The 23622-nt window shown below is 36.8% G+C and overlaps 1 protein-coding gene across 1 annotated transcript in view; it reads left to right on the top strand.

Annotated features, from left to right (window-relative positions):
• hmcn2 (hemicentin 2) overlaps positions 1–23622 on the top strand; it is a 106473-nt gene that overhangs the window by 62246 nt on the left and 20605 nt on the right. Inside the window, exons 47-69 of the mRNA XM_084727892.1 lie at positions 78–175; positions 263–541; positions 935–1125; positions 2130–2211; positions 2993–3129; positions 3216–3357; positions 3441–3585; positions 3673–3800; positions 4851–5007; positions 5096–5217; positions 5299–5463; positions 5932–6039; positions 6122–6256; positions 6838–6972; positions 7114–7383; positions 8229–8419; positions 8511–8724; positions 9385–9519; positions 9608–9798; positions 11225–11306; positions 12430–12600; positions 12869–13021; positions 13861–13998. Of these exons, the coding sequence (XP_084584018.1) occupies positions 78–175; positions 263–541; positions 935–1125; positions 2130–2211; positions 2993–3129; positions 3216–3357; positions 3441–3585; positions 3673–3800; positions 4851–5007; positions 5096–5217; positions 5299–5463; positions 5932–6039; positions 6122–6256; positions 6838–6972; positions 7114–7383; positions 8229–8419; positions 8511–8724; positions 9385–9519; positions 9608–9798; positions 11225–11306; positions 12430–12600; positions 12869–13021; positions 13861–13998 (3569 nt within the window). The remainder of the gene's footprint in view (positions 1–77; positions 176–262; positions 542–934; positions 1126–2129; positions 2212–2992; positions 3130–3215; positions 3358–3440; positions 3586–3672; positions 3801–4850; positions 5008–5095; positions 5218–5298; positions 5464–5931; positions 6040–6121; positions 6257–6837; positions 6973–7113; positions 7384–8228; positions 8420–8510; positions 8725–9384; positions 9520–9607; positions 9799–11224; positions 11307–12429; positions 12601–12868; positions 13022–13860; positions 13999–23622) is intronic.

Raw genomic sequence — 23622 nt, 5'->3', positions numbered from 1 at the left:
AATACAGTCATTTGTAAAGGATTAGATGTTTGTATGAGGTGAGGTAATGCTGATGGTTCCCTCTCTTCACGAAAAAGGATTTCTCCTGTGCAGCTGTCTGACTCTGGAGTTTACACATGTGTGGCACGCAGTCGAGCGGGTCTCGCCGAGCTCAGCTATGACGTCCAGGTCCAAGGTACAAACAGAACAAACCACCTGCAGATCTGGAGCTGATGTGTAGCATTTAGTATCTGAGGGTTTAAACTGTGTGTGTGGTCTGCAGTGCCTCCAGGTGTGGATCATGTTGAACCAGTGGAACCGGTCACAATAGTCCAGGGCTCGTTGGTGACGCTGACCTGTGAAGCGCGGGGCGTCCCCCCTCCAACACTGACTTGGCTAAAGGACGGCCAACCGCTGTCCCTTCACCGCAACCTGCTGCTGGACGGACAGGAGACACGGCTGCAGCTGCCAGATGTGGCTCCTTCAGATGCTGGTCTCTACAGCTGTGTGGCCAGTAACCAGGCGGGAAGCAGCACCAAGAGCTTCAACCTCACCGTGCTTGGTAATCCTAAAACTATCTGTATATTTAATTTATTTCTAAGTTTAAGTCTTTGAGCAAGTTAGGACAACTAAGGCCACTGTAGGCCAAAAAAACAAAAAGGTAATATTCTGAGGAAAAAACTCAAGATTAAAGTGGTTATTTAATGAGAGTAAAAGCATTTCTTTATTGTTAAGTCTGATTGCAAAATATCCCTTTTCTTGTATATTTATGACTTTTCTTTCTTGCAAATTTACCTCTTCAATCTCAGAGAATACCCAAAGTCTTTTTCCTTGTCAATTTACCACTTTAATCGAGGAAATTCTGAGCTTTTTTTCTCAGAATGTTAAACCCGTTCCTTTCGTCTTAGCAAACTCTCTGCACAGCTGAGCCAAAACACTCTGCTCTCTAATCCAGAGCCTCCAAAGATCTCCAGCTCCAGCTCTCCAGAGGAACTCACCATTGCGGTAAACAGTCCGCTGGAGCTGGAGTGCTCCGCGGTCGGAGCGCCGCCCCCAACCCTCAGCTGGCTTAAAGATGGCCGCCCCCTGGAAGGAACTGACATTGTTCAGCAGGATGGACACTTTGTCAGGATCAGCAAAGTTCAGGTAAATGTCAGATGGACCATATCTGGTAATGTTGCAAAGCAGAAATACATTCATTCAAACTTTATCTCAGACTCCTGTTAGAGTCCTGCTGGAAGACAGGACATTACATTAGAATAAATTACATACAAGACGAATAAAGTAGGGTCTCAAACTACAGGCCCAGGTGCCATTTCATGTCAAAAATATAATATAAATTGTCCCACAAAATAAGTTGTGTGTTGCAATTCACTGATATTCTGGCAGAGTGGATTAACAAGTTATCATGTGACAATTATGCATTTTTGCTAAGTGATGACGGTACCATCAGTTTGAGAGTTTAAGACCTCTGCAATAAAAGATCATGACTTAGGAAATAAAAAATAAATAAATAAATATGTATGTATGTATGTATATATAATGTATATGTATGTATATATATGTGTGTATGTGTGTGTATATATATATGTGTGTGTGTGTGTGTGTGTGTGTGTATGTATGTATCTATGTACATATATATATGTTTGTGTCCTCCACATGTGTGCAGGACACAGTGGTGCACAATATGATCTGAGGAAAGGCATCTTCACATCATCTGTACACATTTTAAACTTGCAGGAGATATTGTTTACTTGTGCATACACCTTGCAGCATTACATATGATGATATATATATATATATATATATATATACATATATATATCATCTGCCATTTGTAAATAAGTCCATCTCATTTTAAAGAAGGCTTCATATGTCTGTTGGAGCTTTAACATGTCCAGTCTTTTCACACAAAAACCAGAAGTATGTGACATTATGCCAAATAATTACTTGTAATTCAGTATTCTAAATAGGCTGTTTACATTTGTGATGCACAAAGTTACAAGGTGCAAAACAGCTCGAGCTCTCAGTAATGTGCTAATATACCCAAACACCGGGGAGGCTGAAGTGTTCACAGCATCAGTTCAGGCCAGTACAGCAGCGTTGTCATGCAAGAACCACTCAGGTTGATTAATGTCTTGTCTTTAAAGGTGGAGGATGCAGGTCTGTACACCTGCTTGGCCAGCAGCCTGGCTGGAGAGGATGGAAAGAACCACTGGGTCCGAGTCCAAGGTGACACAATCTCCTCTTATGTATTTCTACCCCCCCCCCTCCTCTCTGAACTTCATCTCTTACTTGCACCTGGGACATAGTGAATAAACCTCTGTGTGGATCAGTGTTTGGACAAAAGTAGAAACAAACTTAATCTGGCATTAGTTTTTTCCTGCTACAGTCATGCAAAGCTTTTATATTGTGTGTGCTGTTCTGCACGCAACATGACGTATACACAGGAGAAGGTCTTTTTCATGCATGTGTTTTGATTGATGAGCCAAGACAGCTTTGATTTATATCAACCCGCTCCACCATTTGTTCTATGTATTTGTTCATGCAAGAATAAAATGAGATTAATGCCCCAAGTAAAGTTCCCAAACTCATGACGTTACCTTGCTCAGCTAAGTCATAAATTGATCATTGGTGAAACCTGCATTCTTACAGCACATCCTTCTTTGTAAACGCTGCGTTCCGCGTGGAAAACTTACCGCCAACACATGATTTTTACATCTGGCCCCTGATTTACCTTCTGAGTTTATCTGTTCCACATGGACACATGTCTTTACCTAACCCCTGCTTTGTTTAAAATAAGAACTTTAGACTTATAGGAAGTTTTTGTCACATCATTTCAAGGAAACTTTGGTATATTTCAACCTATTAGAACCTCTTTTACCATGTTTTGTTTCTACGTCAAGTGTTTTTATTAATTTAAGTTACCCTTTAAGTGTGTGTCAGCACTGGAAACTTTGTGTGATTCTCATCTCTGAGGTCCACCGCTTAACAATTAGTGGTTGTGTTTCAGTCCCACCAACGCTCCTCGGCTCTGGCGATGTGAGGACAGTGACAGTCCCAGTTAATGGACATCTGACCTTGGAGTGTCTGGCTGACAGCGACCCAGCTCCTAATATAGAGTGGTACAAGGATGAGGCCAAACTGCAGGTACAGAGTCTGGAAAAAAAAACAGGTATTAGACTCAAACCCATCTCCTCTGACACTGTCTCTTTTCCCTCCTCCTGTTGTATCAGCTGGGAGGTCGTATTCAGCGGCTGGCAGGGGGACAGTACCTGGAGATACAGGAAGTCAGGCCTGAGGACAGCGGCCAGTACAGCTGTGTGGTCACCAACATGGCCGGAAGCACCAGTCTGTTCTTCACAGTGGAGATTCTCTGTAAGGCAGCTTGTCAAGAATGAGCTGATTTAAATACACTGTTTGAATAGTTCTACATACAACATGTCACTTTATTTCTCCAGTGCCTCCAGTAATAAAGGAGGGCAGCTCACTGGTGACGGCACATATCGGCCAGGATGCAGTTTTACCCTGTGAAGTTGAGGGCGACTCTTCAGCTACAGTCATGTGGAGGAAAGACGGCTTCCCCATAACTCAAGATAACAAAAAGTAGATCCAAACATCTGTCTTTGTTAGATTTTACTTTTCCAAAAACACAGTCACAGCTAGAATCTCTTAATTGTGTATTTGTTTCAGGTACACGATGCTATCCGAGGGCTCTCTGCGGATACACGGGGTTCAGTTGAGTGATGCTGGTCGATATTACTGCACAGTGTCCAACCAGGCTGGATCGGATCACCGGGGAGTGGATCTACGAGTGTTTGGTAAATACAGCAGAGAGAGAAATTATTTATTCCCTCTGGTGATGATTTTTCTGTCATTTTATGCAGCAATGTTTCGGTCATACTTAGGTCTCTGAGTTGGTTCTGGTTGTAATTATTGTGCACCTGTCCTGCTTAAATACTTTTTAGGATGTTTTAGAGCACATTGGTGTGGTTAAAGGGATAGTTAGGATTGTATGAGGCACTTATCCATCAGTGTATTACCTCCAGTAGATGGTGATTGGCTGACCTCCAGTTTGCAGAGGTAGCAGGACTGCCAGTAGCAGCTACGCAATGTACAGCTGTGGACAGGGTCAGCAGCAAAATGTGATTTAGCAACCTAAAAATTCAACACCTTCCCTTGTTGTCACTTTTTCCGATGGGAAAACTACTGATATAGAAGTCAAATATCACCTCTCAACAAGCACCCAGACTCCTTTTGCAAAAACAGTAATTGTACGTCAAAGAACACAGGACTCGCTGGTCTACCACAGGCTCAATCTGTGGATTTGTTTGGGTTCTTGTGTGAATTTAGTGTTCTAATTTGTTCAGATTCACAGAAGTCACACTATAGCTGCAGTTCCACCCAAAGAACCCGTAACTTTTCAAGGAACTAAAATGCTCTTTCAACTTGTTGTTATCTGCATTTTCGCCGTGGTTTGAAGACCCACATATTCGTCCACTTTAGCATGAAAAATTGACAATTACATGTGTGTCACTATTGGATGTTGACCTTTTGATGCAATTAAACACAACAAACAAAAACACACTGGTTTGGAGTTGCAGATTTTTAAAAATGGTGGCTGAAATAAAATGCTGAAAATTCTCGACCAGTCGGAAATGTTCAGAACTGCAACCCCACCCCTAAAAATTCCTGTGCTTTTTAAAAGGTATAAACCTCAATACAGGACTTTCTGATGGGTAAAATAATGTCCCTGGAACGTAATTAAGACCCTGGTACCTGCAGTGGAAACACACTGAGTTCCTCTAAACATTCCTGGTCCCTGGGGAATCTATCTCTTTAACGTGTGAATGTGTTGTGTCTCCCGTCAGTGGGTCCTTCAATCAGTCCAAGTCCGTTCAATGTGACAGTGACCACAGGGATCAGAGCTGTCCTGAGCTGTGAGACGACAGGTATACCTCCACCTAAAGTGTCCTGGAAGAGGAACGGAACTCCTCTTGATATCAGCCAGCAGCCTGGTGCATACAGGTAAACACAAAACTGTGGTCAGGCTCCCTGTGAAAACACTCCAGCCTTTTAAACTTAAAGTCTGACACAGTTGTTCTCTTCTGTCCAGGTTACTGTCGTCTGGCTCGCTCGTTCTTTTATCTCCGTCCAGTGAGGATGAAGGGTACTTTGAGTGCACTGCTGTGAATGATGTCGGGGAGGAGCGCAGGGTCATTGAGGTCATCCTGCAAGGTATCGATTTTGAGTTCAGTACAAAAGGAGACGGCAGGAAGTCATTTGACATGATTGAACTGATGAATTTTGCTCTTTCAGTCCCACCGTCTATTGAAGACGATGTCACGACCGTCACAGCAGTGAAAATGTCTCCTGTGGTGTTGCCGTGTCACGTACAAGGACGTCCTCAGCCCACCGTCACCTGGACCAAAGGTGGAGCCAAACTGGGTTCCAGAGGAGGAAGCTACCGTGTCCTTCCTACTGGTAAGACAACATGTGGAAAGGAACTGTAGTGATTTTACAGTTTCTTATGTTATTATACATTGTGGTCTACTGCAGTGTTTTCCAAACGTGTTGAGGCAAGTCCAACCATGTGACAGACATACATTATTACTGCAATATATAACAATTGCAAAAAGTTATGAATGAATGTTTAATTTATGTCAGCACTACTTTGTATGGACTCAATTCTCAATATGGAGGCAAATTCTATACCTTAAAAAAATCCTTTAAAATCGTTCAAAGCAAAGCCCAGCCTTCATTACTGGAGAGGGATAATTATTGGAGGCCCGACTGACTGACACCTTATTTTGTTTCCCCACCTGCAAACCTGCAACCTGTGTCTTTCAATACACAATCCACTGGTCTGTTGCAAGAAGAACGCCACAGGGCAAAGAATGCTCAACAACTATGACATTAAACTGTGCGTCTTTGCACTCATTTTAAATGCAGGAGTGCTGGAGATAACTGCTGCTATGCCGAACCATGCTGGCAGGTACACATGCTCAGCCCGCAACCCAGCTGGAGTTGTTCACAAACACATCTCTCTCACTGTGCAAGGTAAGCTGTCATACACAAGCTGTTTAAGTACTACCTGTTGGAATGCATATGGTAAAACACGTAAACACATTTATGCGCTTAGATCCCCCAGAGATCAGGCCGATGGCTGAGGAAGTACAAGTGGTGTTGCATCATGGGACTGTTCTGCCCTGTGAGGTTCAAGGCTTCCCCAGACCGTCCATCACCTGGCAAAGAGAGGGAGTTCCTATAGCAGCAGGTAATGATAGAAAAAGTCCAACTCTGGTGGCAAAACAACATATGAATGATGAGATGTTGCTGTGGTGATGTCCTGTTGTTTAAAAAAATATTTTATGTCTGTTATTTTATGTAACATCTTGTTGTAAATTCCAACACAGAAGACATCAAACAGTTAAAATATTTAAACTATGGCAGGCGATGTCCTCTGCTGTTACTGTTGCTGGTATTTTCTGCTGGCCTCGCCTAATTCGACCACTCTGCTCTCATCCACTAAAATGATTTCCAATTTGCTGTTTACCATCTGCCTGAGTGCCTGTGAATGCAGCATTACTGTGCAGTAGATAATGATACTAGTGCTTACTTGGGCATTTGATGTCTTACACATTGATGGAATTTTCTAACATTGGCATTTACTAGATTTAATGGTCAGTGACTGTGTTCTGTGAGAAATTTCTCAATACTTTTATCATTTTACAGACTGGACAGCTACAGTATGTTGTCACTCAGTCTGCTCTCTCAGGGGTCTCATCAGGAGTTCATGGGACCTGGTCTGATCTGATTTTCTTGCTCATGTGATGTGTCTTAATTGTCTGATTACAGGTCACAGGCTCGCTGTTCTCTCAAACGGAGCTCTGAAGTTTTCTCGTGTCACCCTCGGCGATGCGGGGACCTACCAGTGCCTGGCCAAGAATGACGCCGGCGTGGCAGTGGGTCGGACCAAACTGGTCCTTCAAGGTAACTTTTGATCTCACAACAATAAAATAGTTGTTTCTCCACATTTATCCTTAGTAATTTAACTGTGTGTCACAGTGACACAGTATGCAACTAGTATTTTGGACATTAATAAATGAATTTGCTCATCTCATGTTTGTCCAGTTCCTCCTGTGCTGAGTGTGCCTCGTGTGGAGTACACTGCAGTGCTCGGCCGGCCCGTCAGTCTGGAGTGTGTGGCTGACGGGCAGCCTCAACCTGAGGTTACTTGGCAGAAGGAGAGGAGGCCTGTGGTGGACGGCGCGCATATACGAATCTTTGCCAACGGAACCTTGGCCATTACTTCTACCCAGCGCAGTGACGCGGGCCTGTACACATGTTCTGCCAAAAACCTGGCCGGCAGAGCCAGCCACGACATGAGGCTGGTTATTCAAGGTGAGGTAAAGGGATAGTTCAGATTATTTTGAAGGGGTCGTATTAGGTATTCTCCATAGTCGGTGTATCACCTACAGTAGATGGTGATCAGCACGTCCCATTTGGAGAAGCAGAGAGGAGTACCAGAACAGAAGCTAAGCAATGTGCTGCTGTGTACATGGTGAGCAGCAATATGTATTACAGCCACTTAAAAAAGGTCCACCTAAAAAAATCATTTGTTGAAGTCTATATTTCCACACTTTTACCTTTTCTAGAAGGAGACCACCGTTATATAAGCCAAATAACACTCTTTAGAAACCAACCAAACTCCATAGGAAAAATCTATAATTTTACTCTGAAGAACACAGGAGTTGCTGGTCTACAGCTGCCTTGATCGATTAATTTGTTTGTGTTATTTTGTGACTGCAGTGAATCTGAACTGACCTTTTAAAACACCAAAGTCGCACAGCAACACAAACAAACTAACCGATTGAGGCAGCTGGAGACCAGCAGCTCCTGTGTTCTTCAAAGTAAAATTACAGATTTTTCCTATGGAGTTTGGTTGGTTTCTAAGAATGATATTTGGCTTACATAATGGTGGTTTCCTGTTGGAAAAAGCCATCTGACAACAAGGTAAAGTGGTAAAAATATTCCAAATAAAACGTACACTAAACAGATACTGATATTTTTTAGTTATCTAAATATGTTTTGCTGCTGACCCTGTCCACAGCCTGCTGCTTCTCCAAACTGGGGGCTTGTTGACCCCCATCTACTGTAGGTACTACACTGACTATGGATAAGTACCTCATACAATCCTACCTGGCAAAAAAATAAAAATAAAATAAAATTATGTCATTGCATTTCAGTCCCACCCATGATTCCTCCTGCGCAGACAGAGCTGTCGGTCATTCAGGGATTTCAGGCGCTGCTGCCCTGTGCTGCGCAGGGTTCACCAGAGCCCAGAGTATCATGGGAGAAAGATGGCGCCATCGTGCCCAACCTTCCAGGCAAATTCACCGTCCTGCGGTCAGGAGAGCTAATCATCGAGAGGGCAGAGGTACAACACACTGCATAACGAATTACATCTCTAGTCTAGTCTAGTTTCTGGTCATGAGATTCAGCTGTGATTTTTTTTTTTCTTCACGCAGCCGGGAGACGCCGGTGTGTTTACATGTGTGGCGACCAACGCAGCGGGATCCGTGAGGCAAGACATCCGTCTGTCCATCAACATGAGGCCGGCCTTCAAAGAGCTGCCAGGTGACGTCACCCTGAACAAAGGACAGAGTCTGGCCCTGTCCTGCCACGCTCAGGGAACACCTCCTCCTGTCATCTCCTGGACCGTCAACAACAGTCCTTACTCAGGTATGATCTGTCTCTGCATGCTGAGCTGCACCGCGCTTCAGCGTGTTCTTATGTGCATTTTGAAGTATTGTGTGAGAAAAGGTTAATGGAAACAGCAGATATACAAGAAGACGTCAGTTTTTTTTTGTTTGTTTGTTTTTCTGGGTGGTTTTCATCATATAATTGGCTGTAAAACAAAACTGCTAGCCTCCTAGAAGTTAAGTTTAGTTACATCTCATTTGCAGCACAGTTTTGAGGAAAATCATAAAGTTTTTACACTCATTTGAGGGGGTTTTTGCCTTTTATGAAAGAGTAAATGAACTTAACAGAAGCTGGAAGCTCTTTTTCCAAATAAGTTTTGATGTAGTGAACATTTAACTTCCGCTCTGTCAGCCTCCTCATGGACCAGAAATACTTCCACGAATGCTCCACACAGATCTGACAGAACCTTCCTCACATTAATACATGAAACAAACTGAAATGTCTGATTTACATCCTGTTTTCTATATTGTTTTTCACAGCTTGAGGTTAAACAGGTGTGACAAAACTTGTGTCCTTTTCCAGATGGCGGCCTCTGTTCATCACAAGAACATGAAATATCAGTCAGTCTTGCTGTTGTAATGTTTGCTGCAGAATTAGAAGTTAAAACTTAACCATCTCATGTTCGTATTGATGACATAGGTGCCACAGTAGATGAGGCTGGCAGGAGCTCTGTGATCATTGAGAACGTGACCGTGAGTGACGCCGGGACCTACGTGTGCATCGCAGAAAACAGCGTGGGCTCCATCCGAGCGCTCTCGTTTGTCCGAATCAGAGGTGAGCTCTTTGTTAAGGACCAGTCAGGCTTATTTATGTGAGTTTCGATTTCAGATTTTGAAATCGTCTTTGTGCTGTGTGTCTCCAGAGCCTCCGGTGTTGAAGGGTGAAGCCCACATGTCTCAGACAGTCATCCAGGGTGGCTCCGCTGTGCTCGACTGTCCAATCCACGGAGACCCCAGCCCCGTCCTCCGCTGGCTCCGCGATGGAAAGCCGCTGCTCCGCTCCCTCCGAATGCAAGCGCTTCATAATGGATCCTTGGTCATTTACAGCATCACGGTAAACACAGGATCAGCAACACATTTTACAGCAGCTGTCTTCACTCTAGACAAGAGAAACTTTGGTATTTTTCAAACTTGACCCTTGTTTTTCATTGTTATTGTGTCTGAGTGACATTTTTTGAAATGTTCCAGTATTGCACAAGACCACTGCAGCTGTCAGTCCTCATAAGGGTACAACGTAATCCTTGCGGACAACTGTGCCCTGTCAAAGTGTGTCCACTAAAAATGCCTGTTTTTGCCACTGACAGGCTCAGATTGTTAAAAAAAAAGTATGACTACATAGATAGACCTTTTTCCAGAGTACGATCCTTTTTGCAGATGATTTATCACTCATGCTAAAGCCACCCGATTCCATTTACAGACAGTAATTTTACCTTACAGATTGTTAAACATGCTTTATTCAAACTCAGAAACAAAATAAACCCTTAATCCACAGATTGAAATGTGAAAATATTCTGTCTGTAAATGCTATTTCTCCCTGCTCGCCTGTGAAGTCTTTGTTATTGTTCTTCTGCACAGTTCAGGGCTGTGACCGGTTCCCGCTGGAGTCTGATATTGACCATATTTAAAATATGATGTGAACAGCTAAACAAAAAAAAAATTCAGATCTGAGCAATAAATCAGCATTTAGCACTTGGGCCTGCAGTGTGATCGCAGCCTTAGTGGACGTGCTGCCCCAAAGAATTACATTGCAGCCTGTTTTGTAGCTGACCTGCAGCAGTCTCGCTCAATACTGGACCAATTTCAAAATATGTTGTCCTCATTAGTCACTTAGACACAAAAACAAGGCAAAATAAGGTCCAGGTTGAAAAATACCAAAGATTCCCTTTAAGTCCCCTTGAGCAAACTACTCCATCAATAAATGTTTCATGTCTTGAAGAACAATGGAGGAGTATTCATCCTGTCCAGGCTTCATCTGCAGTCCCCTTGGGTGGAGGAACAGTGTGTGACTGTCCTGCAGCGTCCCGCTCGCTCCTAAATCAGATTCAGTTCAGTCAGAAGGGCTAACAGCATTAGCAGCGGAGGGAGGAGATGAACGGAGGGCTGGATGTTCCCAGACTCTGGTCCTCTCTGCTCAGCCTGTAACCTTGTTAGCGCTCTAACTGCTGCTGTAATTGCACAGCCTGCAGTTGAGACTTTCTCACAGACAGATGACTGTCCTTCCCACAGAGCTCTCTAATGTGAAATCTCCTCTCTCTGGCCCAATAATATCTATTATGGCAAAGAATTCAATGGAATAAAGTCTCAACTGCCCAGTAGAAAAGGCTTTTTTGTTGCTAGAATGTCAGTTTTCTTTTACCATAAAACTATATGTGATCTAAAGCACAGTTTTGTCCTGGAGGTTTGTGGCCCCATCAGAGGGAAATTGCTCCTCAGAGTGCCAATTAAGTCAAACTCTCCTCCTCTACCTGTTTGATCTACAGGCTGCAGATGAAGGCGAGTACCAGTGTGTGGCTGAGAGCGAAGCTGGAACAGCCGAGAGGACAATTACGCTCAAGGTTCAGAGTGAGTTCTCCGCTTACAACTGCACACTTTGAAACAGGATATGACAATAAATGAAAAAAAAAAAACACAACCACACAGCCTTGTAATAACACATTTTTAATCTCTGACTTTGGCTTCTTCTTCTAAGAACTATTTCAAAGAACTAGTTTCATCCCGTCTCCATTTATTTATTTATTTGACTCATTCTTCTCTTTGTCAAACGTTGGTTTCCTATGATGATGTGTCTCTTTTTTAGAGCTGCAACAATTAGTCGATTAATCGATTAGTTGTCGACTACTGAATTAATCATCAGCTATTTTGATGCTCAATTAATTCTTTTAAGTCTTGTTTTAAGAAAAAATGTACACATTTTCTGTACAAGACATTTGAGGACTTTGGGGAACACTGGTCCATAACATGGCATAATCAGTGATCATACAACTAATCGATTGATCAAGAAAATGATTTACAGATTAATCGGTAATGAGAATAATTGTTATTTGCAGCCCTACTCTTGTTCCTTTCATTTTCAGGGTCTCTGCAGGTCCTAAAAAAGTAAAGAATTTGAATTTTAGGCTTTAAAATATCTTAAATACAATTTTTACAGGCCAAACATTGATTGGATTATGAAGTTAAAATTGCTCTAATAAAGTTGCATTAACTTCTGTCTCTTTAAAGGTATAATACGCAACACTTTACTACAGAAAACAACGTATAGACTCATATGACATATGTGTGGTGGTGGCTGTATCTGCAGAGACCCTGCCTTCTGTCTGTATTTCCTTATTTTTCCTCATTGTTTTGTTGTGTTCAGAACATTTCACCAACCCAAAGCGTTGTTATTTGACGTCCTGATGTATTCAGGAACAGCTCGGACAAATCCTACTGAATCTACCTTTAAATGTGTTTTTGGGAAAATTGGATTGAGCACATTGTAACAACTACAGATTGAAACCATTATGGAACCAGTAACCACTAATGCAAACTGTTCAGCCTGGTCAGAATTGATCAGAATTGATCAGAGCATATCCAACTAGTGTGCTGGGATGTGGTGCGTGGCCTAATGCAGCATCTTGATCCTCTTATCAAAAAATAGCTTCTCCTAAAAAGCTCTAATCTTCTGCTCTTTTCTCTCTCTGAACAGTCAATGGAGGCTACTCTAACTGGGAGGAATGGGGTCCATGCAGTAGCACCTGTGGACAAGGCTTCCAAGAAAGAATCAGATTATGCAACAACCCAAAACCGGCCAATGGCGGCCGATCGTGCAGCGGTCCCAGTATCGACTCGAGGAAATGTCAGACTGGTCTCTGTCCAGGTAAGAAATACTTTTTGTTTAGTTTCCTTCACTTCAGAGAGCAGCTGAAATCTTTGATGTAATTACTTCATTGTGCTTCATGACATATTACTACTTATTATGGACATAATCTCATATCCTGGTCAAGGTTATAACGTGAGCTTTACTGCAGTATCTGTAAAGAGATAGATTGTGCATTTATTTTAAGTATAGATGTTATAACTAAATAATCACTACTTATTCAAGTGCATGTACACTCAGTACTTTTCTGCCTGTTTGTTGATGACAGGAGAGACTCCTCGTAAGACCAGAGGTAGTCTGATCGGCATGGTGAATGAGAGGGAGTTCGGTGTGTCCTTCCTGGAGGCAAACATCACAGACAATGAAGAAGAAGGGAGCAGCACTCTGCAGGCACGCCTGGAAAACATCCCTCCCAGTGTTGGTGAGTGACTTCAAATCATGTCCACCTGAGCTGTTAGCTTCATATTTCAGTCTGTAACATGAGGACTACAGCACTAGCTATGGGATAAGCCCAAGCGACTTTACAAACAGTTTATTTAATACTACCCTAGTGTTTAGGATTTGTCTTGTTGTTTTTGTTGTGCATCTGCACTTTTACTGTTGTCCTTGTCTATGCTTGGGACAGCGAGAAACGCAATTTCGGTTCCTTGTATGTCAAGCACATGTGAAGAATTGACAAATAAAGCTGACTTTGACTTTGACTTTTACAGGGCCCAGATAACGCTGCCCTCATGTAGTGTCAGAATAACTCTGAAAGTTAGGAGAATGTTGATGTCGTATACACAGAAACACAGCTGACAAGGGTAAATGTTTGGTTGATAACTTTTTAATAATTCATGTATCATGCATCAATGTTTTGCTCACAGTTTGTAGTATAGTCTTAGGTTGTAACTGTTGGTTGCTGTCCACATAGAGTGACCTAGATTGTTAGCAATAACCCCAATAAAAAGTCAAATAAAGCAATATTCTAGTGGTTTAAGGGAATGTACTGGCACAGCGTCCATGTTGTTTCCACATTACAACCTAAAAGCTCATTAACACACTGAAGGAAGAACAAAATCCAACTTGGGAAATTACAATAAATTGTTGAAAATGGACTCTAAGATGTAGTGGAAGCTGAGAATTCAGGGAAGAACATCCTGTTCTGTTTGATTTATTTAATTAATAAGTGAAAGTTTTTGGGATATGTCCTAATTTTGTGTGAATCACATGTACTGTTATTTCTGTCAGAGGCTAAAAGCTGATTCTGTTTCGCTGTAGGTCCTTTGCTGCGGGTGCTGGTGTCTGTTTTTGCTCCCATCTACTGGACCACCGTGCTGCAGAGCGAAGCGACCAGGAACGGCTACTCCTTCACTCAGGGCCAGTTCAGACAGGAGTCTCAGCTGGAGTTTGAGACCGGTAAGTTTTGCCCCAGATTTAAATGTTTTATTTTATTAAATGTTATCCAATTACTGTTTCAACCCTTTTGAAGTATTTAAGGTAAGATATAGAAAAATAAAGTAAGAAATGTGTACAAATATGTGCATTTAAAAAAAGGCAAATTAATGAGAAAAAACTTGAATATTCTCTGAGATTCTAAAGTCATAAATTTACAAAAAAAAAACCCATCTAAAAATAGTTTTTTTGTCGATGCCAGAATAACTTTTATATAGTAAGTATTAACAATAATTCATAACAATGTTCCATCCGTGGAAATCATAGATACTCTGTAATCAGATCTAGCAATGAGGAAATACTTGAGGATCGATTCATTTAACCCTCTATGGTACACATTATGATGCCAGTGAGGGAAAAAATGTTTGGAGTGTTTTTATGTCTCAAAATAGACTAAATAAACATAATCTGAAGAAATTTTATTTTTATTTTTATTTTTGGAAGTTTTTGGGGTTCGTTGCCTGCAGGCAACATTGTACCATATTGGTGCATAAGTGAAAAAGAACGTTCCTTTTCCAATTTGAACATTGTTTATTTCATAAACATATGCAAAAATATTCAATAACATCGAGAAGTCACCATTCATTTAAAATTTTAAATTAAAAAGAATTATAAAAAGAATTTATATATATATATATATATATGTATATATGTATGTATGTATGTATGGTCATATATATGTATGTATATATGTATGGTCATATATATGTATGTATGTACGTATTCTCATATGTATGTATGCTCATATGTATGTATGCATGGTCAAATGTATGTATGTATGCTCATATGTATGTATGCATGGTCATATGTATGTATGTATTCTCATATGTATGTATGTATGTATGTATGTATGCTCATATGTATGTATGTATATATACTCATATGTATGTATGCTCATATGTATGTATGTATGTATGGTCACATGTATGTATGTATGCATGGTCATATGTATGTATGTATGTATGCATGTATGGTCATATGTATGTATGTATGTATGTATGTATGTATGCATGGTCATATGTATGACCATATGTATGTATGTATGTGTGTATGTATGTATGGTCATATGAATGTATGCATGGTCATATGTATGTATGTATGTATGTATGTATGTATGTATGGTCATATGTATGCATGTATGGTCATAAGTATGTATGTATGTATGTATGTATGGTCATATGTATGTATGTATGCATGGTCATATGTATGTATGGTCATATGTATGTATGTATGTATATATGTATGTATGTATGGTCATATGTATGTATGTTTGTATGCATGGTCATATGTTTGGCCATATGTATGAATGTATGCTCATATGTATAAACGTATGTATGTATGGTCATATGTATGTATGCTCATATGTATGTATGTATGCATGTATGCTCATATGTATGTATGTATGTATGTATGTATGTATGTATGTGTATGTATGTATGTATGTATGGTCATATCCCTCTATGGTACACATTATGATGCCAGTGAGGGAAATGTGTTTTTATGTCTCAAAATAGACTAAATAAACATAATCTGAAGAAATTTTATTTTTATTTTTATTTTTGGAAGTTTTTGGGGTTCGTTGCCTGTAGGCAACATTGTACCATAATGGTGCATAAGTGAAAAAGAACGTTCCTTTTCCAATTTGAACATTGTTTATTTCATAAACATATGCGAAAATATTCAATAACATCAAGAAGTCACAATTCATTTAAAATTTTGAATTTAAAAAGAATTATAAAAGGAATTTATATATATATGTATATATGTATGTATGTATGTATGGTCATATGTATGTATGCATGGTCATATGTATGTATGTATGCTCATATGTATGTATGTATGTATGTATGCATGTATGTATGGTCATATCTATGCATGGTCATATTTATGTATATATGCTCATATGTATGTATGTATGTATGTATGTATGTATGGTCACATGTATGTATGTATGTATGCATGGTCATATGTATGTATGTATGTATGTATGCATGTATGGTCATATGTATGTATGTATGTATGTATGGTCATATGTATGCATGTATGGTCATATGTATGTATGTATGTATGTATGGTCATATGTATGTATGTATGCATGGTTATATGTATGTATGGACATATGAATGTATGCATGGTCATATGTATGTATGTATGTATGTATGGTCATATGTATGCATGTATGGTCATATGTATGTATGTATGTATGGTCATATGTATGTATGTATGCATGGTTATATGTATGTATGGTCATATGTATGTATGTATGTATGTATGTATGTATGTATGTATGTTTGTATGTATGGTCATATGTATGTATGTTTGTATGCATGGTCATATGTTTGGCCATATGTATGAATGTATGCTCATATGTATAAACATATGTATGTATGGTCATATGTATGTATGGTCATATGTATGTATGTATGTATGGTCATATGTATGTATGTATGTATGTATGTATTTATGCTCATATGTATGTATGTATGTATGCTCATATGTATGTATGTATGTATGTATGTATGCATGTATGGTCATATGTATGTATGTATGTATGTATGTATGTACGGTCATATGTATGTATGTATGTATGGTTCTATGTATGTATGTATGTATGTATGGTCATATGTATGTATGTATGTATATATGCTCATATGTATGTATGCTCATATGTATGTATGTATGTATGTATGGTCACATGTATGTATGCATGGTCATATGTATGTATGTATGCATGCATGTATGCTCATATGTATGTATGTATGCTCGTATGTATGTATGTATGTATGTATGTATGTATGTATGCATGTATGGTCATATGTATGTATGTATGTATGTATGTATGTATGTATGTTTGTATGTATGTACGGTCATATGTATGTATGTATGTATGTACGTATGGTCATATCCATCTATGGTACACATTATGATGCCAGTGAGGGAAATGTGATTTATGTCTCAAAATAGACTAAATAAACATAATCTGAAGAAATTTTATTTTTATTTTTATTTTTATTTATTTTTTATTTAGGCAACATTGTACCATAATGGTGCATAAGTGAAAAAGAACGTTCCTTTTTCCAATTTGAACATTGTTTATTTCATAAACACATGCAAAAATATTCAATAACATCAAGAAGTCACAATTTATTTTAAATTTTAAATTAAAAAGAATTATGAAAAGAATTTAAATATATATGTATGTATGTATGTATGTATGGTCATATATATGTATGTATGTATGGTCATATGTATGTATGTATGTATGTATGGTCATATGTATTTATGTATGTATGTATGGTCATATGTATGTATGCATGGTCATATGTATGTATGTATTCTCATATGTATGTATGTATGTATGTATGGTCATATGTATGTATGTATGTATATATGCTCATATGTATGTATGCTCATATGTATGTATGTATGGTCACATGTATGTATGTATGCATGGTCATATGTATGTATGTATGCATGCATGTATGCTCATATGTATGTATGTATGTATGTATGCATGGTCATATGTATGACCATATGTATGTATGTATGTATGTATGTATGTCTGGTCATACGTATGTATATATGTATGTATGTATACATGGTCATATGTATGACCATATGTATGTATGTGTGTATATGTATGTATAGTCATATGAATGTATGCATGGTCATATGTATGTATGGTCATATGTATGCATGTATGATCATAAGTATGTATGTATGTATGTATGTATGTATGTATGGTCATATGTATGTATGTATGTATATATGGTCATATGTATGTATGTATGGTCATATGTATGTATGTATGTATGTACGGTCATATGTATGTATGTATGTATGTATGGTCATATGTATGTATGTATGTATGGTCATATGTATGTATGTATGTATATATGCTCATATGTATGTATGGTCATATGTATGTATGTATGTATGTATGGTCACATGTATGTATGCATGGTCATATGTATGTATGTATGCATGCATGTATGCTCATATGTATGTATGTATGCTCGTATGTATGTATGTATGTATGTATACATGTATGGTCATATCTATGTATGTATGTATGTATGTATGTATGTATGTATGTATGTATGGTCATATCCCTCTATGGTACACATTATGATGCCAGTGAGGGAAATGTGTTTTTATGTCTCAAAATAGACTAAATAAACATAATCTGAAGAAATTTTATTTTTATTTTTATTTTTATTCATTTTTTATTTAGGCAACATTGTACCATAATGGTGCATAAGTGAAAAAGAACGTTCCTTTTTACAATTTGAACATTGTTTATTTCATAAACACATGCAAAAATATTCAATAACATCAAGAAGTCACTATTCATTTTAAATTTTAAATTAAAAAGAATTATGAAAAGAATTTAAATATATATGTATGTATGTATGTATGTATGTATGTATGTATGGTCATATATATGTATGTATGTATGGTCATATATATGTATGTATGGTCATATGTATGTATGTATGGTCATATGTATGTATGTATATATGTATGTATGGTCATATGTATGTATGTATGTATGTATGGTCATATGTATGTATGCATGGTCATATGTATGTATGTATTCTCATATGTATGTATGTATGTATGTATGTATGGTCATATGTATGTATGTATGTATATATGCTCATATGTATGTATGCTCATATGTATGTATGTATGTATGTATGGTCACATGTATGTATGTATGCATGGTCATATGTATGTATGTATGCATGCATGTATGCTCATATGTATGTATGTATGTATGTATGCATGGTCATATGTATGACCATATGTATGTATGTATGTATGTATGTATGTATGGTCATACGTATGTATATATGTATGTATGTAGGTATGCATGGTCATATGTATGACCATATGTATGTATGTATGTATGTGTATATGTATGTATGGTCATATGTATGTATGGTCATATGTATGCATGTATGATCATAAGTATGTATGTATGTATGTATGTATGGTCATATGTATGTATGTATGTATATATGGTCATATGTATGTATGTATATATGGTCATATGTATGTATGTTTGTATGCATGGTCATATGTATGTATGGTCATATGTATGTATGTATGTATGCTCATATGTATGTATGTATGTATTTGTATGGTAATATGTATGTATGTATATATGGTCATATGTATGTATGAATGTATGCTCATATGTATAAACGTATGTATGTATGGTCATATGTATGTATGGTCATATGTACGTATGTATGTATGTATGTATGTATGTATGTATGTATGTATGGTCATATCCCTCTATGGTACACATTATGATGCCAGTGAGGGAAATGTGTTTTTATGTCTCAAAATAGACTAAATAAACATAATCTGAAGAAATTTTATTTTTATTTTTATTTTTATTCATTTTTTATTTAGGCAACATTGTACCATAATGGTGCATAAGTGAAAAAGAACGTTCCTTTTTACAATTTGAACATTGTTTATTTCATAAACACATGCAAAAATATTCAATAACATCAAGAAGTCACTATTCATTTTAAATTTTAAATTAAAAAGAATTATGAAAAGAATTTAAATATATATGTATGTATGTATGTATGTATGTATGTATGTATGGTCATATATATGTATGTATGTATGGTCATATGTATGTATGTATGTATGTATGGTCACATGTATGTATGTATGCATGGTCATATGTATGTATGTATGCATGCATGTATGCTCATATGTATGTATGTATGTATGTATGCATGGTCATATGTATGACCATATGTATGTATGTATGTATGTATGTATGTATGGTCATACGTATGTATATATGTATGTATGTAGGTATGCATGGTCATATGTATGACCATATGTATGTATGTATGTATGTGTATATGTATGTATGGTCATATGTATGTATGGTCATATGTATGCATGTATGATCATAAGTATGTATGTATGTATGTATGTATGGTCATATGTATGTATGTATGTATATATGGTCATATGTATGTATGTATATATGGTCATATGTATGTATGTTTGTATGCATGGTCATATGTATGTATGGTCATATGTATGTATGTATGTATGCTCATATGTATGTATGTATGTATTTGTATGGTAATATGTATGTATGTATATATGGTCATATGTATGTATGAATGTATGCTCATATGTATAAACGTATGTATGTATGGTCATATGCATGTATGGTCATATCTATGTATGTATGTATGTATGTATGTATGTATGTATGTATGTATGGTCATATCCCTCTATGGTACACATTATGATGCCAGTGAGGGAAATGTGTTTTTATGTCTCAAAATAGACTAAATAAACATAATCTGAAGAAATTTTATTTTTATTTTTATTTTTATTCATTTTTTATTTAGGCAACATTGTACCATAATGGTGCATAAGTGAAAAAGAACGTTCCTTTTTACAATTTGAACATTGTTTATTTCATAAACACATGCAAAAATATTCAATAACATCAAGAAGTCACTATTCATTTTAAATTTTAAATTAAAAAGAATTATGAAAAGAATCTAAATATATATGTATGTATGTATGTATGTATGTATGTATGTATGTATGGTCATATATATGTATGTATGTATGGTCATATATATGTATGTATGGTCATATGTATGTATGTATGGTCATATGTATGTATGTATATATGTATGTATGGTCATATGTATGTATGTATGTATGTATGGTCATATGTATGTATGCATGGTCATATGTATGTATGTATTCTCATATGTATGTATGTATGTATGTATGTATGTATGGTCATATGTATGTATGTATGTATATATGCTCATATGTATGTATGGTCATATGTATGTATGTATGTATGTATGGTCACATGTATGTATGTATGCATGGTCATATGTATGTATGTATGCATGCATGTATGCTCATATGTATGTATGTATGTATGTATGCATGGTCATATGTATGACCATATGTATGTATGTATGTATGTATGTATGTATGGTCATACGTATGTATATATGTATGTATGTAGGTATGCATGGTCATATGTATGACCATATGTATGTATGTATGTATGTGTATATGTATGTATGGTCATATGTATGTATGGTCATATGTATGCATGTATGATCATAAGTATGTATGTATGTATGTATGGTCATATGTATGTATGTATGTATATATGGTCATATGTATGTATGTATATATGGTCATATGTATGTATGTTTGTATGCATGGTCATATGTATGTATGGTCATATGTATGTATGTATGTATGCTCATATGTATGTATGTATGTATTTGTATGGTAATATGTATGTATGTATATATGGTCATATGTATGTATGAATGTATGCTCATATGTATAAACGTATGTATGTATGGTCATATGTATGTATGGTCATATGTACGTATGTATGTATGCTCATATGTATGTATGTATGTATTTATGCTCATATGTATGTATGTATGTATGTTCATATGTATGTATGTATGTATGTATGTATGTATGTATGTATGCATGTATGGTCATATGTATGTATGTATGTATGCATGTATGGTCATATGTATGTATGTATGTATGTATGTATGTATGGTCATATGTATGTATGTATGTATGTATGTATGTATGGTCATATGTATGTATGTATGTATGTATGGTCACATGTATGTATGTATGTATGCATGGTCATATGTATGTATGTATGCATGCATGTATGCTGATATGTATGTATGTATGTATGCTCATATGTATGTATGTATGTATGCATGTATGGTCATATGTATGTATGTATGTATGTATGTATGTATGGTCACATGTATGTATGTATGCATGGTCATATGTATGTATGTATGTATGCATGTATGCTCATATGTATGTATGTATGTATGTATGCATGGTCATATGTATGACCATATGTATGTATGTATGTATGTGTATATGTATGTATGGTCATATGAATGTATGCATGGTCATATGTATGTATGGTCATATGTATGCATGTATGATCATAAGTATGTATGTATGTATGTATGTATGGTCATATGTATGTCTGTATGTATATATGGTCATATGTATGTATGTATGTATGGTCATATGTATGTATGTTTCTATGCATGGTCATATGTTTGGCCATTTGTATGAATGTATGCTCATATGTATAAACGTATGTATGTATGGTCATATGTATGTATGGTCATATGTATGTATGTATGTATGGTCATATGTATGTATGTATGTATGTATGTATGGTCATATGTATGTATGTATGTATTTATGCTCATATGTATGTATGTATGTATGTATGCTCATATGTATGTATGTATGTATGTATGCATGTATGGTCATATGTATGTATGTATGTATGTATGTATGTACGGTCATATGTATGTATGTATGTATGTATGTATGTATGTATGGTCATATGTATGTATGTACGTATGTATATATGCTCATATGTTTGTATGCTCATATGTATGTATGTATGTATGTATGTATGGTCACATGTATGTATGTTTGCATGGTCATATGTATGTATGTATGCATGCATGTATGCTCATATGTATGTATGTATGTATGTATGCTCATATGTATGTATGTATGTATGTATGCATGTATGCTCATATGTATGTATGTATGTATGTATGCATGTATGTATGTACGGCCATATGTATGTATGTATGTATGTATGGTCATATCCCTCTATGGTACACATTATGATGTCAGTGAGGGAAATGTGTTTTTATGTCTCAAAATAGACTAAATAAACATAATCTGAAGAAATTTTATTTTTATTTTTATTTTCATTTATTTTTTATTTAGGCAACATTGTACCATAATGGTGCATAAGTGAAAAAGAACGTTCCTTTTCCAATTTGAACATTGTTTATTTCATAAACACATGCAAAAATATTCAATTACATCAAGAAGTCACAATTCATTTTAAATTTTAAATTAAAAAGAATTATGAAAAGAATTTATATATATATATGTATGTATGTATGTATGTATGTATGTATGTATGTATGTATGTATGGTCATATATATGTATGTATGTATGGTCATATGTATGTATGTATGTATGTATGGTCACATGTATGTATGTATGCATGGTCATATGTATGTATGTATGTATGCATGTATGCTCATATGTATGTATGTATGTATGTATGTATGTATGCATGGTCATATGTATGACCATATGTATGTATGTGTATATGTATGTATGGTCATATGAATGTATGCATGGTCATATGTATGTATGGTCATATGTATGCATGTATGATCATAAGTATGTATGTATGTATGTATGTATGGTCATATGTATGGCCATATGTATGAATGTATGCTCATATGTATAAACGTATGTATGTATGGTCATATGTATGTATGGTCATATGTATGTATGTATGTATGGTCATATGCATGTATGTATGTATTTATGCTCATATGTATGTACGTATGTATGCTCATATGTATGTATGTATGTATGTATGTATGGTCATATGTATGTATGTATGTATGTATGGTCATATGTATGTATGTACGTATGTATATATGCTCATATGTTTGTATGCT

The sequence above is a fragment of the Lutjanus erythropterus genome, chromosome 10 (assembly GCF_056507025.1).
Source record: "Lutjanus erythropterus isolate fLutEry1 chromosome 10, fLutEry1.hap2, whole genome shotgun sequence".
Lineage (NCBI taxonomy): Eukaryota > Metazoa > Chordata > Actinopteri > Lutjaniformes > Lutjanidae > Lutjanus > Lutjanus erythropterus.
Note: the sequence above shows the minus strand (reverse complement) of the source record. Positions and strands in the feature narration are given on the sequence as shown.